Source organism: Amphiprion ocellaris, chromosome 19 (assembly GCF_022539595.1).
Source record: "Amphiprion ocellaris isolate individual 3 ecotype Okinawa chromosome 19, ASM2253959v1, whole genome shotgun sequence".
Lineage (NCBI taxonomy): Eukaryota > Metazoa > Chordata > Actinopteri > Pomacentridae > Amphiprion > Amphiprion ocellaris.
Genome location: NC_072784.1, coordinates 32,987,511 through 33,004,902, shown reverse-complemented (window position 1 = coordinate 33,004,902; position 17,392 = coordinate 32,987,511). Strand labels below are relative to the sequence as shown.

The window sequence follows — 17,392 nt, the reverse complement described above, 5'->3', positions numbered from 1 at the left end:
TTTCAGGTTTAAATGTTTAAAGCTGCAGGCAGGGCTCACTATTTAGCAGGGGTCACTGGTTACTGGTAGACCAGAAGATCACTATTTGGCAGAGGATCACTATTTGGCAAAGGATCAGCCTTTAAACAGAGGATCACTATTTGGCAGAGGATCACTATTTGGCAGGGGATCACTATTTTTACAGAGGCTCACTATTTGGCAGAGGACCATTCTCTAAATAGGGGATCACTATTTGGCAGGCCACCGGCTCCTCCTCCGCTGGAACCGGGAAGAAGTCGGTAAATCTGAGTCCGGCGGCTCGACGCGGTGAAACCCGAGCAGGTAAGAAGAACCGGTTCGTTTAAAAGCTCCGTTTTAACCGAAAACTTTAATGAAGTTACCATGACGTCAGTGTGGCGGAGGAGAAGTTCCGTCAGAATTTCGGTTCAGGTGAACTTTAGAGCTGGAAGGTTTCAGGGCTTCAAAGAAACAAGTCCCGCTTTCTGAAGTCCCAGTCTGTAGAGTGCCGGTTTCTGAAGTCCCGGTCTGTAGAGTCCCGGTCTGTAAGGTCCCGGTTTCTGAAGTCCCGGTCTGTAGAGTCCCGGTCTGTAGAGTCCCGGAGGTTTGGAGGGTACAAAGCTGCAGGAGAGGCTCCTCATGTCGGCGGAGGGTCGGAGGTCTGGTTCTCTTCATTCAGGGTTCTAAGGAACGAGGTGATGTAGAGACACGATCCACAGAAATACTGTTATTGTTGTTGTTGTTAATAATAATAGTACCAGATTTGATCTTGGTTGTTCAGGTCTTTAGGACAGGATGATTTATTGATCCTTATAGTTACAGCAGCAGAAAGAGCAAAGTGAAGAGCACCATCATAGAAGAATATTAAATATTCTAAAGTTTCATTGATCAGAAGCTTTTATCCAGAGATCTGGTAGATCCAGCAGCAATGATCTGGTCAGGAGAAAATACCTGGAGAAGATCCATAAACTAGTTCTAGTGATGACAGAACCGGGTGTCTACAGGCAGAGTAGGAGGTAATAAATGAAAAAACTGTTCAATAGTTCGGGGTCATCCAGACAATTCCTTATTTTTCATGAGAACTCCCATTTTTATTCATGTGCTAACAAAACTGTAGATTCTTGGTAAAGTTCAGGATAGTAGACTGTAGATTCTTGGTAAAGTTCAGGATAGTAGACTGTAGATTCTTGGTAAAGTTCAGGATAATAGACTGTAGATTCTTGGTAAAGTTCAGGATAATAGACTGTAGATTCTTGGTAAAGTTCAGGATAGTAGACTGTAGATTCTTGGTAAAATTCCGGATAATAGACTGTAGATTCTTGGTGAAGTTCAGGATAATAGACTGTAGATTCTTGGTGAAGTTCAGGATAGTAGACTGTAGATTCTTGGTGAAGTTCAGGATAATAGACTGTAGATTCTTGGTGAAGTTCAGAATAGTAGACTGTAGATTCTTGGTGAAGTTCAGAATAGTAGACTGTAGATTCTTGGTAAAGTTCAGGATAGTAGACTGCAGATTCTTAGTGAAGCTGAGGGCTGCCAAACACTCTTTCTAGTGTTTTGCAGCCCTCAACTTTACTGAGAATCTACAGTCTACATATCTACACTACTGTTCAGAAGTTGGGGTCATCCAGACAATTCCATGTTTTCCATGAAAACTCCCACTTTTATTCATGTGCTAACATAACTGCACAAGGGTTTTCTAATCATCAATGAGCCTTTCAACACCATTAGCTAACACAATGTAGCATTAGAACACAGGAGTGATGGTTGCTGGAAATGTTCCTCTGTACCTCTATGGAGATATTCCATTAAAAATCAGCCGTTTCCAGCTACAATAGTCATTTACCACATTAACAATGTCTACACTGGATTTATCATTCATTTAATGTTATCTTCATTGAAAAAAACTGCTTTTCTTTCAACAATAAGGACATTTCTAAGTGATTTTAAACAGTTGAACAGTAGTGTATTTATGCATAAATCAATCAAAGGTGTTCAGACCTGAAAATATTCTGTTTTTATCCAGATTAACCTACAATAGAAACTTATCCTAAAAATAAAGAATGAATCATTAATTAAACACAGCAGACGTTAATGTTCAGTTTAAAGTTCTTCTACTGACAACCTGCTCAGAAAAGTTCACGATACACAGAATAAACGTGCTCGTTATTAGAATGAAGACGTTTTTATAAAGTCAGGTTTAGTTTCCACGGTGACAAACATCAGGACTTTAATTTAAACGAAATCACATCATGAGTTCTGAATATTACAGACAGGAATGTGCTGCCTGGAGGGTCGAAGAGTTCAGTTCAGTTATTTAATTCCTCAGATCCAGCAAAGCTTCAGTCCCACTGACTGCATGAAACAGTTCCCCCTCAACAGTTCCCCCTCAACAGTTCCCCCCTCAACAGTTCCCCCCTCAACAGTTCCCCCCTCAACAGTTCCCCCCTCAACAGTTCCCCCTCAACAGTTCCCCCCTCAACAGTTCCCCCCTCAACAGTTCCCCATCACCATTTTAAATAGACCCCCTGAGCTGCATCCTTCTCCTAGCTCTGCCCAGGTGGACTGTGATTGGTTTCCAGAGTGATAGTGAGGAGCTCTTTGTGTTCCAGGTTCCTTCAGAAGGTCTACAGAGAAGAATGCTGCCAGACTGGATGCTCCAGGTCTGTTGGTTTGTTTCACTTTCCTTCAACTGTGTGAAGCTTTAATTTCAGAGTTAAAGTCATTCTGATCTGCACATTTATTACATTTCTAAACTCTCTTTAACCCATAGATTAAGACAGTATATGATGGTATTATTGACTGGTTTATTTGCTTTAATATATTTACTGTGGACAGCTTTAAAGACTCACCTGTTGGTGGTTTTTCAGCTCAGAGTCGCTGATTTCTGATTATTTTAGTCCAGAATAAAAATCTGCTTCAACACTTCATTCAGAGCAGCAGAGCTAGAAAAACTTGACTAAAACTATAACTACTCTATACATGATCAATAACTAATCAATATATTATCTATAACTAATCTATATATGATCAATAATCTATATATGATCAATAACTAATCTAGATATGATCTATAATCTATATACGTATTATCTAACCTACATCTGATCTCTACCTCCAGCTGAGCTCCAGATGTTAGAGATGTCGGCATCTGCAGGACGTTCCTCCGTCTCCTCCATCTCCTCCGTCTCTCTGGTGGAGGTCAAAGCTGAGACTCACCTGGTTCTTCAGGCGTTCCTCCATCGGACGCTTTCTGTCCCCCCAAGAGAACGACCTGGCCGGGTGGGCGGAGCCTACAATGATTACCACAAGTACAGGTGAGACCACACACCTCTGGGCTGTTGTGTTGTTGTGTTGTGTTGTTGTTGTGTGTTTTTATTCAAACTGTCCCGTTGCTCTGAGACTTTTCAGCTTCTTCCTCTGTGACTTTAAGCAGGAAGTCTGAGGAACCATCGACTGAATGTTTGATCCTCTACAGTTAACAGAGTGTTTTAAAGAGGCTCTGGATTGTTTGGGGACTAAATAGTCGTTCATTCAGTTCCAGGAGCCTCTAGTTCTCCTTTGGTGTGTTTTAGTGTTGGGATACAGCAGATGTTTCTACAGAAGAAGAAAAGTCCAAATGAATCAGACCTTGAGACTAACTGAAGTTGTGTCGCTGGTGAATCCTGAACGGTTCTTTACTAAACTTCGGTTCTTTCCCTCCAGCTACAAACCACAACTACGAGCAAAGGATGAGAGGGATTCTCAGGCTGAAGACATCAGCTCAGCAGATGAGAAGAAGATTGGATTTAAGGACCTCATCAAGCAGCTTCCTCGTAGAAACATCGCACGGCGTTCTGCCAAAGACCACAGAGACAACAAGGCCAAAGCAGAGGTACGGAGCTGAATAAAGGTTATCTCTAGTTTATTTCAGTATTAAAGCATCAGAGCAGCGATGAAATCAACTGAACAGAACTGTGGAATCTCAACACATTAAACAACATCTAATCCTTCAGGTGTCGACACTAGAAGGTGAGATACTGAAATCCACGGCTCAAAAATGTCCTCATTTCCATGATTTAGATTAAAACAGGCAGTTGGTTGGTCAGCAACAGACAGAAGAAGAAACTGTTGATTCAGCTGAGAATTCATATCAAAGATCATCTGTCTGAGTCAGCTTTCAGGCCTTCAGTACGATCAGGAAGAATGAATGGAGGTCTCCAGAACCAGCACCCAGATTCTAAAGAAATACTACTGAAGGTGTTGAAGCAGCAGCTCAGGAAGAAAACCTTCTAACTTCCTGCAGCTCAACAAGTTTTCACAGAAAGAACTCTGTTTATTGTATTAAAGAGAGAGAAGAACTCAGAGTGACCATTTTATTTCCAAACCTGATAACTTCATCTCAAACATCTTCTGATTCTGCTGACTGAAATTGTTTCCCTGAAATGAGTTTTTAGTTTCTATAGTCGTCCAGTAGAACTGAAGCCTGAAGCTCAGGTACAGTGGAAGGATGTCAGGTGTCAACTTTCCCCTTCAGATTCCTGACAATCAGAAGATTAAAGGTTCCTGAAGCTTCCTGAAGATGAAGCTGTGCAGCATTAATAGAATGTGACTGCGGTCAAAGCTGAACATCTAACAGATCCCTACAACCCTGTTTCCACAGGATGACGTCATATCTCCATCATCTTCATCTGAAGAAGAAGATGGTGAGAAGAAACCACAGAAGAAGCTGAACCACCGGATTAGAAAAAGGCTCTCCAAGTTCTTCAAGTTAAAGTTGGAGAAGGAGAAGACCAAAGAGGAGAATGTGTCTCATCCTCAGAGACCTTTAACTTTACCGATAGACAAAGAAGCAGAAGCTCCAGCAGACATCATCTCTCCCAGTGAGTTCTCCAGTTCCTCTAGAAATCTCAACCGTTTTACTGATACTGATGTTCCAGCTCAGAATCAGAAGGTCACTAAATGAGAACATCTCCTCTGCTGTGTGTCTTCAGACCATCCTCCTGAGTTCTACAGTCAGGTAGCAGAGAAGCTGGACCAGATCGCCCAGAAGTCCACCAGCATCAAGAGACCGAGTCCTGCAGCTCCATCACTACCAGGTAACACATCACAGAACCTAAACTCTGCTGTGGACAGAACCAGAACCCACAGAACATAGTACTGGTCCACAAGTACATGGAGTACAGCGTGAATTACACGGCAGTATTTCTGACATCACAGGACTCACAAGTTATGGAAGTTCTGTTGGATTGGATCTGATTTTAAAGCAGCAGTTGTCCTCCTCAGTGTTCCTGAACTACAGCCCAACCAGACAGGAAGTTCTAACATCTCTGAGAAGGAAACTGAAACACAGTTTACACAGCTGAGGTCTGGAACCAGTAGCTGTCCTATTGGTACGACTGGTACTACTGGTACTGTTGGTACTGGCCCTTCTGGTACTACTGGTACTAGTGGTCCTACTGGTCTTACTGGTACAATTCAATTCAATTCAGTTCAATTCAGTTTTATTTATATAGCACCAATTACAGTCAAATTGTCTCAAGACGCTTTCCAGAACCCATATGAGCCCCCAAAGCAGCTCTAAGGAGACAGTGGCAAGGAAAACACCCTTTTAACAGGGAAAAAAACCTTGAACAGAACCCGACTTTTTATGTGGGGGACCCATCTGCTGCTGGCCGGACGGGTTGAGAGGGACAGAAGAGGTAGAGAGATAGAGATAGAGGGATAGAGATAGAGGGATAGAGGTAGAGAGGGGGAGGGATGGGGAAGGGGGGGGGAACAAGGAATATATAACACACAGTTGGATACATGTATGATCAGATAGATGATACATACAAAGTAGAAGCTAACATGTAAACTGATTCATAGTTTACTGTTATGATGTACGGCTCTAGCATAAGTATACTACATATATAGCTGGCAGTAAAATTCAAACAGTAAGTAGATGAGCATATCCAGTATAGTGAGGGTGATGCAGAGTAGATTGATGGAAATGGGCAGCTGGAAGCAGTGGGCTGGAGGAAGGTCAGCAGCAGCATCCCACAGATGGAGATTAGGCCAGTTGGTGGGAGAACCACCACAGATCTGAAGCATCCAGCTCTGGGATCAGGGACACTCGGAGAAAGGACACAGGGAAGAAACAGAGTGAGTGTAATGCAATAATGGTATATATACTGTATATTAAATATAATGGTAGATAGAGAAGGGCTCAGTGCATCCAGAGAGGTCCTCCAGCAGCCTAGGCCTGTAGCAGCAGAACTAGGGGCAGAACTAAGGGACGTCCAAGAGGAAGACTCCAGCTGACCCCCTCAGGGTCCCCCAGTCAGTCCTAACTATAAGATTTGTCAAAAAGGAAGGTTTTAAGCCTGGTCTTAAAATTAGAGAGGGTGTCCGCCTCCAGAACCCAAACTGGGAGCTGGTTCCACAGGAGAGGAGCTGATAACTGAAGGCTCTGCCTCACATTCTACTTTTAGAGAGAAGTTACAGGTCACTTCTCCAAGTAAGCCTGCAGTCTGAGAGCAAAGAGTTCTGCTAGGATAATATGGTACTATCAGGTCTTTAAGATATGATGGAGATTGGTTGTTAAGAGTTTTATATGTCAGAAGAAGGATTTTGAATTCTATTCTAGATTTCACAGGAAGCCAATGAAGAGAAACCAGCATAGGAGAAATATGATCTCTCTTGCTAACTATCGTCAGTACTCTGGCTGCAGCATTTTGGATCAGCTGTAGATGTTTCAGAGAGCTATTGGGACAACCAGAATTACAATTGTGGTACTACTGGTACTACTGGTACTACTGGTCCTACTGGTAGTACTGGTTGTACTGGTCCTACCAGTAGGAGGCAGGTTTGTCCCCTGAAGGACTCCTGGGACCAGACTGCACAGACCACAGCTCCTGTCAGTCTGAAACCGGCTGTAAATCACTGACCTTCTTCCATTTGCTGTTTTCCAGCAGTCTGTGATAAAGAGCTGGTGGTGCAGCAGCTGGTTCAGGTTCTTTCTCTGGAGGGAGATTCTATCAACACTAAGGTAGGTGGTTCGGCATAATGTCCATAAAGCTCTGAGATGTTCTAGACAGAAGGTTTTGATGGCACTTTAGCTTCCTGCAGCAACAAAACCTCAGATAAGCAGAAGTCCTCCTCCTAACTATCCATCTTTCCAGATCGAGTCGGACCCCTTCCTGCGCTCCAGCCTGGCTCGTCTTTCTTACCCATCGTTTGCCAAACTTCTGGACACTTTCAGCAGCACCGAGGTGTCGGAGGCTCCACCGCTGCCGCCCACCGCTAGTCCAACGCTGCGCCGCATGGCAGTCAGCATGGAGGTGTCCCGGCGGATCGTAACGGCCACCGGAACCCAGCGAATGCAGGGATATGCTGAGTGCTACATGGAGAACTTTGCCCCGTGGGTGAAGAAACACGGAGGATGGGTGAGTGGTTCCGGCTGATCCTGAATCAGTTCATGGTTCCAGAACAGCAGCGTCATAAATCAGGGAGGACTCGTGGTTCATATCTAACAGATCAGTCATAACTTTAAAAGAATTTAAAGTAAACCTCCCTGCAGTGCTGCAGGCTGGCCACGCCCCCTACAGGAAGAAAACTCTGTTCTCTGAGTGATCATTTCACATGAAAACATCACTGAAGTCACAGAACAGATATTTACTGATGACGTCTTATAAGATCAGCAGTGGTTTGTGGGTAATGAAGTGTTCATGCTTCAGTTGCTGTCTGACGGCAGAAACTGAAAAACGTGAATAAGAACAACAGTTTCACTTTCAAATCAGTTCCAGTTCCACAGAGCTTTGACCGTCAATGCTAATGTTAGCCGTGTTAGCTGCATAATGCGCTAACACTCAGGATTCTCCTATAGTTGTGGGGACATTACCATAAAAACCTGATCCTCCTCAGACGCTGTCAGAGCAAGAGGACTCTGGTGTTCCCTCTAACAGCAGAACCTCTGCTGGGTTCTGTTCAGACATGTTAGGAAACCTGGTGGACTGACAGACAGCAGCTCATTCTGATTGGCTCACCTGGCAGCAGTGAGGGGGCGGGGCTATACAGAGCTGGATGACTATTGGCCAGTTAGCTGTGAGGTCACAGTCAGGTCAGATTTTGATTGGCTGCCAGCTTTTTAGTTTTAGCATCTCGAACTTTATAAGAACCATAAAACCAGAAAATCAGATTTTCACCGTACAGAATGTTTAGAGAACCTTCCTCATATCATCTAACAGGCTTTCCTTCCATCTCCAGGAGAACGTGGTGGTTCTGGAGGAGCCTTTAGAGTACGACTGACCGGTTTATTCAAGCTGAAGAGAACCGCTGAAACGTGAAGACAGAACAGAATGTTCCTCTCATCTGGACTGACATTCTAGAAGGTTCTTTGATTTTTATGAATCTGGGCATCAGAGGATCCTTGGACTTGGACTTTGTTTTACAGAAGAAGCTATTTGTTGTTGTGTAAGTTATTTTAGATCCGGTTCTACCTGTGTTCTCTGTTTCATCTCTGGTTCCTTCCAGTGAATGGTTCCACCGGGTCCAGCTGTGGTTCGGTTCAGTAATTCCAGTAAACTGCGGTGCTCAAATCAGAACACTGGTATTAAAACAGTGAAAGTTTAAATCCTTCACTGCTTTCCCTCCTGGCTTTAAGATGTTGTAAACTAAACCCAATATTTATGGCAGATTGTTCTGTGGTCCAGTTTGCTGACTGGATTTTAAACTTTGGGTTCTTTAAACTGTTGACCGCTGATGTTTAAACATGTCAGTTCTTCTTCTACTGCTGCATTCGGTACCATCCTGCCATGTTTTTAAGCTGTTGAGTTGTTGTAGACCTGATCTGTCTGATCATCTGAGCCACCAGAACTCCATCTTCTATCAGTATCGCCTCCATCGGCACGTCATTGGTACAACATGAACAATAAACACTAATTTTAAGAAGCTTCTGTCTTTTTTCTCATCTTTACATCATCAGCAACGTGAACAAATGTGCATTTTTAAGGTATGTTTTAGAGAACATGAAGCTGTGGTCAGATACTGTTAGGGTTAAGGAAGGGTCAGGAGGGTTAGAGCTAGAGTTAGGGTTATTAAATTGTTTTTCTTGTGTGGTCAGTAGGGTTAGAGTTAGTAAACTATTTTAAGGTTAGTTAACTGTTTTAGGTTTAGTAACCTGTTTTCCTTGTGCAGTCGCTATAAACCTGCTTTGTTCTGAGAGTAAACAGGAAGCTGCTGTTTTTAGTTTTAGTGTTTTAGTTTTATTTGGTTTTTTAGTTTCTCTTTGACATATGAGACAGACAACAGAAGATATCAAGTCCTCAATGCAAACTGGATTTATTTACAGCAAAGAGAACAAATAAAGACCAGAGCTCAGAACGTGGACTAAACCTGAAGAGACCAAGCATGCATGAATGCTCTACATCCTGCTGAAGGCTTCAATAGTTCATTAAAGAACCTGAACCTGATTTCCTGCAGACGTGGAACATAAAGACGTCATTTCTGTGATTAGCTTCAGATGACACGTTAACCCGATTCAGTCACAAGAACCTGACTAGATTTTACAGAAAACGTTTAAGTTGTATGTATCTAACCTCCGTTTTATTCAGAGGTTAACTTTGGTCGATGTTTCAGGAGCATTTAGAGGTTTTTCTAGTTTACAGTCAAAGTGTTGTTTAGGGTTAGAGAATAAAAAGAACCAGAACAGCTTTCTGTTCGGTCTGAATCATCCCGGCGTCGATACGAAGGAAGTCTACAGATTTACAGAATCATGAAGAACCACCAGCTTCATAAAGAGTAGAGCTGGTTGATTAAAGAACCCAAACTCTTTATTTGGATTCTGTTTGTATTCAAGCTTCCAGGTTCAGTTTCTGCTCTGGTTTTAAATTACCTCTAACATGATTTAACTGGTTTATTCTTTTATTTATGTATTTATTAGTGCAGAACTGAGAAGAAATCATAATAATAATATTAATATTTATAAATCCTTTTTTCTTATTTCATGTCCAGTTACAGGATGCTGTCTCCAGAATAAGTCAAAAGAGGAACTAGTGGTTAATAATTACAGAAATACTGAAGGAATAGTTTAGATGATATAAAACAGATGAACACGTCTGTAAATCAGATATTAATAAAGTACAAAGATGGAACAAAGTGAACTCAGTGCTACATAAAAAATATTTCTATCAGAATCTGAACTCAAATTGAACCAGCAGGTTTTTAAGAGTCTGGACTCCTTTAGTTGGGATTATTAATAAACATAGAAAGTGGAATAAGTCCTGCTGGAGAACAGACGTTAATAAACTGAGCTGCTGGATTTAAACTGTGGAGCTTTTATTGAGCTTTAGGTGTTCAGGTTTAGGGTGGAACAGATTTATTTAAACTGGTTTCATGTTTTATCTCCAGATTCATCCTCAGGTTCCAGCATGTGAAGTCTGATTCTGTTCTGATCCGGTTTAAGGAGAATTTAGAACCCGACACCTTGAACAGCTCCAGTCCGGATGAGAACCAGAGAAATGAAGTCAGTCCAAATGTTTCTCAGTGCAGAGAATCTGGCAGTACATCACCATGGAGAAGACCAGGGCCAGGATCTGAGGAGAGATGATACCGGTGATCAGAACCAGAACCAGAACCAGGACCTGAATCTAAGACCAGGGCCAGGATCTGAGGAGAGATGATACCGGTGATCAGAACCAGAACCAGGACCTGTATCTAAGACCAGGACCAGAATCTGAGGAGAGAAGATACCGGTGATCAGAACCAGAACCAGAACCAGGACCTGAATCTAAGACCAGGGCCAGGATCTGAGGAGAGAAGATACCGGAATCAGAACCAGAAACAGAACCTGAATCTAAGACCAGCGCCAGGATCTGAGGAGAGAAGATACTGATGATCACAACCAGAACCAGAACCAGAACCTAAGACCAGAACCAGGATCTGAACCTGAAACCAGAACCTAAGACCAGAACCAGAACCTAAGACCAGAGCCAGGATTTAAGGAGAGAGGAGGACATACACGTGATCAGAACCAGAACCAGAACTTGAACCAGAACCTGAATCCAACACCAGGGCCAGGATCTGAGGAGAGAAGATACCGGTGATCAGAACCAGAACCTGAACCTGAACCTCAGACCAGAACCAGGATCTGAACCTGAGACCAGAATCAGAACCTGAATCTGAGACCAGAACCAGGATCTGTACCTGAAACCAGAACTCAGACCAGAACCAGAACCTAAGACCAGAGCCAGGATCTGAGGAGAGAAGATACCGGTGATCAGAACCAGGATCTGAACCTGAAACCTGAATCTAAGACCAGGGCCAGGATCTGAGGAGAGAAGATACCGGTGATCAGAACCAGAACCTGAACCTCAGACCAGAACCAGGATCTGAACATGAGACCAGAATCAGAACCTTAATCTGAGACCAGAACCAGGATCTGAACCTGAATCTGAGACCAGAACCAGGATCTGAACCTGAAACCAGAACTCAGACCAGAACCAGAACCTAAGACCAGAGCCAGGATCTGAGAAGAGAGGAGTAGATACACGTGATCAGAACCAGAACCTGAACCAGAACCAGAACCTAAGATCAGAGCTAGGATCTGAGGAGAGAGGAGGAGATACACATGATCAAAACCAGAACCAGAACCTGAACCTCAGACCAGAGCCAGGATCTGAGGAGAGAAGATACTGGTGATCAGAACCAGAACCAGAACCTGAGCCTCAGACCAGAACCAGAACCTCAAACCAGAACCAGGACCCACATGAACAGAATCCTCTGATCAACTTATTATCATTGATTTATTATTTTAGAGGCTTCATTGATCCAACATCTGTTTTTTCTACATGTACTAGAACTTTTACTACACAGGTGTGTTTCTTGTATAAAATCTGTGCGATATTAATACTTCGTTCAGTATTTATATTCATGAAAGAATCTGCGTAATACTTTGTTTTCTATAAGTAATACTGAAGTATATTTTGGTTGGTTGCTCTAACGTTGCATTTTCCCTCATTGTGGGATTCATAAAGGCTGATCTTCTAGAGTTCAACAGTTTTATTTATCCACAGTGACGTCCATCTGAGAGCAGATCCGCCAGCAGGGATCTAGTCAGGAGAAAACAACCTGGAGAAGATCCATTAACAGGTTCTAGTGATGACAGGACCGTCGTGTCAACAGGAAGTCTGTCAAGATAAAGGTGTTCAGTGAAGATCTGGGTTTAGTCTTCTCTTAAAGACTGAACAGAGTTTGGTAACTGGTTCCACCACCGGGAACCACAGAGGAGACCAGCTCTGGACCAGCACTGGTGTTGGATCAGGAACCTTTGGTTGGAGGGAGGGAGTGGTAACAGTCTATCACAGGTTCACCTGGACAGGTAACAGTCTATCACAGGTTCACCTGGACAGGTAACAGTCTATCACAGGTTCACCTGGACAGGTAACAGTCTATCACAGGACTATATAGAGACAAGATAATAATAATAATAATAATAATAATAATAATAATAATAATAATAATAATAATAATAATAATAATAATAATAATAATAATAATAATTGAATATCTTCCTAATAAAGGAACCAAATGTTTCTGCATCAACCAGCTGAAGACACGAGGAAACGGTCAAAGATCTGAAAGCAGCAGGAATATAAATCTAACATGAATATAGAAGAAGAATAAAACCTGAACGACTCCGATGCAGACTCCAAACACCAGCACTGACGGGATGTTGTCCAGCAGCCACTGCCTGGCCTTCTGGTAGCACGGCTGCAGAAGAACACCAGATGGTTAGAGATCCCTCACACTGATCCTGGATCTGCTCCTCAACATGTAGAAGAAAAGTCACCAAATACTTTAAACTGGACAAACTCACCTGATTTATTAATTATCTGATCATCTGAGGCAGTTTCTCTCCTTATTAGATCAAACTGAATACAAGAGTTTATTATCATGAATATATGAGGTTATTATTAGTTTATTATAATGAATATATGAGGTTATTATTAGTTTATAATAATGAAGATATGAGGTTATTATTAGTTTATAATAATTATTTTATTAGTTTATAATAATGAATATATGAGGTTATTATTAGTTTATAATAATTATTTTATTAGTTTATAATAATGAATATATGAGGTTATTCTATGATGATTCTAATAATTATTGATCCTGTAAACAGAACAATGTTCTGATGAAACTGAACCTGAACTCCAACAGAGTGATTCTAAACAGATCAGATCTTAGTTTCTGTTTTCATGAAGCATCAGATTCATCTGAACAACTTCTACTGGAAATGAAGAACCGATCAGATGAAGAACATTCAGACCTCAGACCAGAGAAACTGACCTCAGACCAGCCGTCCTCACAGCGCTGGGTTCCCACAGAGCAGCAGGACGACGGCAGCGTTCCGTTGAGAACGTCGAACCAGTCGGTCTTATTGGAGACGCCACAGCATTTAAACTGGAAGAAGTACATAAATACCAGTACTGTAGTACAAATACTACCTACTAAGTACTTAGTAACAGTACTGCAGTACAAATACTAACTACTAAGTACTTAGTAACAGTACTGCAGTACTTTTACTACCTACTAAGTACTTAGTACCAGTACTTATGTACATGTTCTTGTGTATAAATCTTCATATCTGTTCATATAAAACACAAACATCTTCCTTTTGTTGTGTTTCTTTTCCTGTTTCTTCCATGATGAAGGATCAATAGTTGTTTTATCCAATTGATCAGTCAAACTATTGATTATTGATCAGGACTGATGTTAGTTAAAATAAATGAGTTATTAAAACTAATATTAATATCTGACCTACATCTTCTGGGTTCTTCTATAATCACATAAATATTGATTAGAAGGTGACTTCTCACCATCTTCTGCACGTTGTCCCAGGATTTCTTCAGTCCAGGTTCTGACTCGTAGATCTTCATACCTTCCTTCAACTCATCCTGAGCTTTAGAATCCAGCTGACAAAAGAAAAACACAGTCATTTAAATAATCCACTATTGGTTCTGTCTGCATCTTCTGGTCCTGGAGAATCATCTGGAGGATCATCTGGAGGCTGATGGAGGATCATCTGGAGGAACATCTGGAGGATGATCATCTGGAGAATCATCTGGAGGATCATCTGGAGGCTGATGGAGGATCATCTGGAGGAACATCTGGAGGATGATCATCTGGAGAATCATCTGGAGGATCATCTGGAGGCTGATGGAGGATCATCTGGAGGAACATCTGGAGGATGATCATCTGGAGAATCATCTGGAGGATCATCTGGAGGCTGATGGAGGATCATCTGGAGGAACAGCTGGAGGAACAGCTGGAGGCTGGTGGAGGCTAATGGAGTGATGCTGGTTTAGAGGTAATTTAACCTGCAAACCTCCTAAGAGCTGATTAGTTCTTCCAGGAGGCCACTCTTAGACTCCTGAGACCTTGTAGACTGAAGGTTGGCGTTAGTAGATGAACTGTGCAGGTGCAAACTCACCTTGTCATGGAAGATGTGGATGACCAGCACCAGGGTGACCTCGGTCAGGACCAGGAGCAGCAGGATGGCGAAGAACTGCAGAGTTCAGATCAAATAATTATTATCAGAGATCATGTTCTCCAGTGAGAAGCTGCTGCAGTAGAACATCTGAGCCCTGAATCACCATGAACAGAAGGCAGCGCTGCTCCTTCAGGGCTCCCAGACATCCCAGGAAACCCGTCACCATGGTGATCCCACCGGCCACCAGCAGCAGGTTGGCGGCCGACAGTGACGGAAACGACAGAGGAAGAGATGAGAACTCAGCCTGGGTGAAGGACAACCAGACCCCAACTCCAAACAGACCACATCCTCCCAGCTGAAAGCAAACGTCAGACTTTAGATCTGTCCAGACTGGACAAAGAAACCTGAAGAACCAGAAATACTGACCCAGAAGATGAGGTTAAAGACAAACATCAAGTATTTGACGCAGCACAAACACGTCTGGGATGCCGACATCCTGCAGGACAGAAGAGCAGAAGAAGTGAGCTTCAACAGACCGTTCTAGAGTCCAAAACCTGATGGACCTGGTTCTGGTCCTCCACCTGCTGTGCTGCTGTGGGGCTTAAGGAGGCGTTCTTGGTGTTTGAGGAGCAGCAGAACTCAGAAGGTTTGTAGATTATTCTGATATTTTCTTCCTGTTTTCTTCATCTTTACGTCTTTCTATGACTGTTTCTGTCGATTGTTCAGCTTCAGGCCCTAAAGATGTCTTCTCCTATTTAAACCAGGATGTGTAACGAGCAGCTGTCTCCAGCATCGATGCTGTTATTTCAGTTTGGATTCAAGCTGAAGTCTGGAAGTGACCACTGACCCACACAGGAAGTGGAGCCGTTGACAGGAAGGAAGTTCCCTCCCCGAGCCGCTGGACTCAGAGTTTAGTAGAACCAGAGTTCCACCAGCAGACTGAGCTCTCATGTAGATCTAACCGATTAAACACAGAAACACTTCATGGAACTTCTCCAGCTGTTCTTGTTTTTATTCCTATTAACTGGAAACCAGAAACTCTCAGAATTCACATTAATTCAAGCTGAGATGATTAAAAACATCCAGATGATCATCATGAGGACTTTCTGAAGACTCCGTGTCTGAATCAGTGAATAAAAGATGATCTGATAATTAAAGAGCAGGAAGCAGCAACCAAACACCAAAACTCACTTTGATTCAAGTAAAGTCTCTGAAAGCAGACATGTTTTTCTCTGAACTCTGATTAATTCCCAGATAGAGTCATTAGAATGTGACTCTAACGTCCACAGACATGATTTAGTTCAGTGTTTCCCAACCTGGGGTCCACACCCCCCTTCTGGGGTGCAGCTTATATGGGGGGCTCCAAGCCAAACAGATTGGGAACCACTGATTTAGTTCAATGTTCATTAGATTCATTGGTTTTTATCTAAACAGTTTCAGCCTCCAACTGGAAGAAATTCAACTGTTTTTACCCAAAAGTCTCTTTGGCTGATCAGTTTTAATAATATTTGAATTTAAGGAAATGAATCTATTATTATTATTATTTTACCTAACTGCTCCTCACAGATAAATAACATTTGTTCTGATTATTATTATTATTGTTGTTGTTGCTGTTATTATTCTTATTCTTATTCTTATTATTATGGACTGTTGATTCCCAGAAGAGCAGTGTTGGGATTTTATTCACTAATATTCATCTTAAATCAGGCTTCAGGACATTTATTCTGAATCTATTTTTATAATATTTAGATCTTCAGATCTCTGATGTTTCCTCTCTGTTTTTTTTTTTTTAAATTTTAAACTGGTAGAGAAGATATCAGCAGATGAGAACTCTGAGGTGGATCTACTCACTAGTTCAGGAGCTTTTGACCTGATTTCCTGGTCTTCCTCTCACTGCTCCACAGTGACAGAAGATAAAGTTTAAGGTTTCCATCCTTTCAGTGTTCTGATAAATGAATTAATTAGAATAAATCTGATGATATTTGAGTGCTGCTGGTGATTTTTAGGACTAAAATGATCCGTTTAATGTGACTCTGGTTCATTAAAGCAGACTTTCCTCTTTACTTCAGATGATCTGTTACCTGTAGATGAGTTTCCTTCTGTCAGATCTTTTCTCAGCTTTAATCCGATTCCTCCTCTTGGTTTTCCTTTTCAGTGGTGTTCGGATCAGATCCAGACTCTTTATTCTTTCCTCTTCCTCACTGCATTTCCAATGGTTCCTCAGGATTCTGTGGTTTCCATGTTGAGTTCTAGCTTTAGTTTTGTTCCTTCTTCTAGAACCAAGTCTTTGTCTGCCGTCTGACTCCTTAATTATCTCCAGATGTTCTGTTGCTCCTCCTCTTCCTGTTTTTCCTCAGACTGAAGCTCAGCAGGTCCTTCTTCTGCAACCGGCTCTAAAAACTTCTGACCAGCATCAGGAATTCTTCCCAGCATGCACTTCTTTCCTGTCCTCTTTTTTTCAGGGATTCCTTTAAAGAAGAACAACTGCAGGAAGTAGAACCTTAAAACCTTCACAGCTTTAAAAAATAAGATCAGCATTTATCAACCAGAAACTTCATTTAATTTACTCACTGTGAAGTTTAGAGAAACTCTAAATATCTGCTTCTATTATTTAATAAGTCTGTGTTCAAATTCAGTTCTGTTATTTATTCTTATACATATTTATAATATATGCACTTTAACTCATTATTTTTCATTTATCTTCAGCTTTGTACAACATCAGTTACTGTTTTTATAGTTCTAATACATCCAATAATAATCTGTCCCTCAGTTGCACGTTTTTATTTTATATTTAAACATCTCTGACTGCTTTAAACATGTCTGTATGCTGAACACTGTGAAATGACAATAAAGGAAAAGCAGAAATCTGTTTCCAGGTTTAGTCCTGAAATAAACTTAGAAACAGGAAGTTCAAAGCTGCGTTTCCAAAATAAAGGCTTC

General features: G+C 41.8%; 2 protein-coding genes across 7 annotated transcripts; one reads left to right on the top strand and one right to left on the bottom strand.

Annotated features, from left to right (window-relative positions):
- Positions 1 to 229: 229 nt before the first annotated feature.
- bcl2l12 (BCL2 like 12) lies at positions 230 to 8,907 on the top strand. Its single transcript, XM_035950045.2, has 9 exons — positions 230 to 321; positions 2,610 to 2,660; positions 3,119 to 3,314; positions 3,703 to 3,871; positions 4,640 to 4,859; positions 4,971 to 5,075; positions 6,930 to 7,006; positions 7,140 to 7,403; positions 8,224 to 8,907. Exons 3-9 carry the CDS (start codon positions 3,130 to 3,132, stop codon positions 8,263 to 8,265), a joined length of 1,062 nt encoding a protein of 353 aa, XP_035805938.1. The 5' UTR covers positions 230 to 321; positions 2,610 to 2,660; positions 3,119 to 3,129; the 3' UTR covers positions 8,266 to 8,907.
- Positions 8,908 to 9,273: 366 nt separating this feature from the next.
- tspan4b (tetraspanin 4b) lies at positions 9,274 to 16,847 on the bottom strand. 6 transcript variants are annotated; one of them, XM_055005339.1, is made up of 8 exons: positions 16,534 to 16,841; positions 14,879 to 14,948; positions 14,616 to 14,807; positions 14,453 to 14,527; positions 13,839 to 13,934; positions 13,309 to 13,422; positions 12,643 to 12,775; positions 9,274 to 10,550 (listed from the first exon to the last, which is right to left on the bottom strand). In XM_055005339.1, exons 2-8 carry the CDS (start codon positions 14,945 to 14,947, stop codon positions 10,498 to 10,500), a joined length of 732 nt encoding a protein of 243 aa, XP_054861314.1. In that variant the 5' UTR covers position 14,948; positions 16,534 to 16,841; the 3' UTR covers positions 9,274 to 10,497. The 6 variants fall into 6 exon arrangements, with proteins under 6 accessions (XP_054861314.1, XP_054861315.1, XP_054861312.1 ...); XM_055005340.1 differs by having other exon boundaries at positions 12,643 to 12,726; positions 16,534 to 16,836; XM_055005337.1 differs by lacking the exon at positions 9,274 to 10,550 and adding an exon at positions 10,580 to 11,284 and having other exon boundaries at positions 16,534 to 16,847.
- Positions 16,848 to 17,392: the final 545 nt, after the last annotated feature.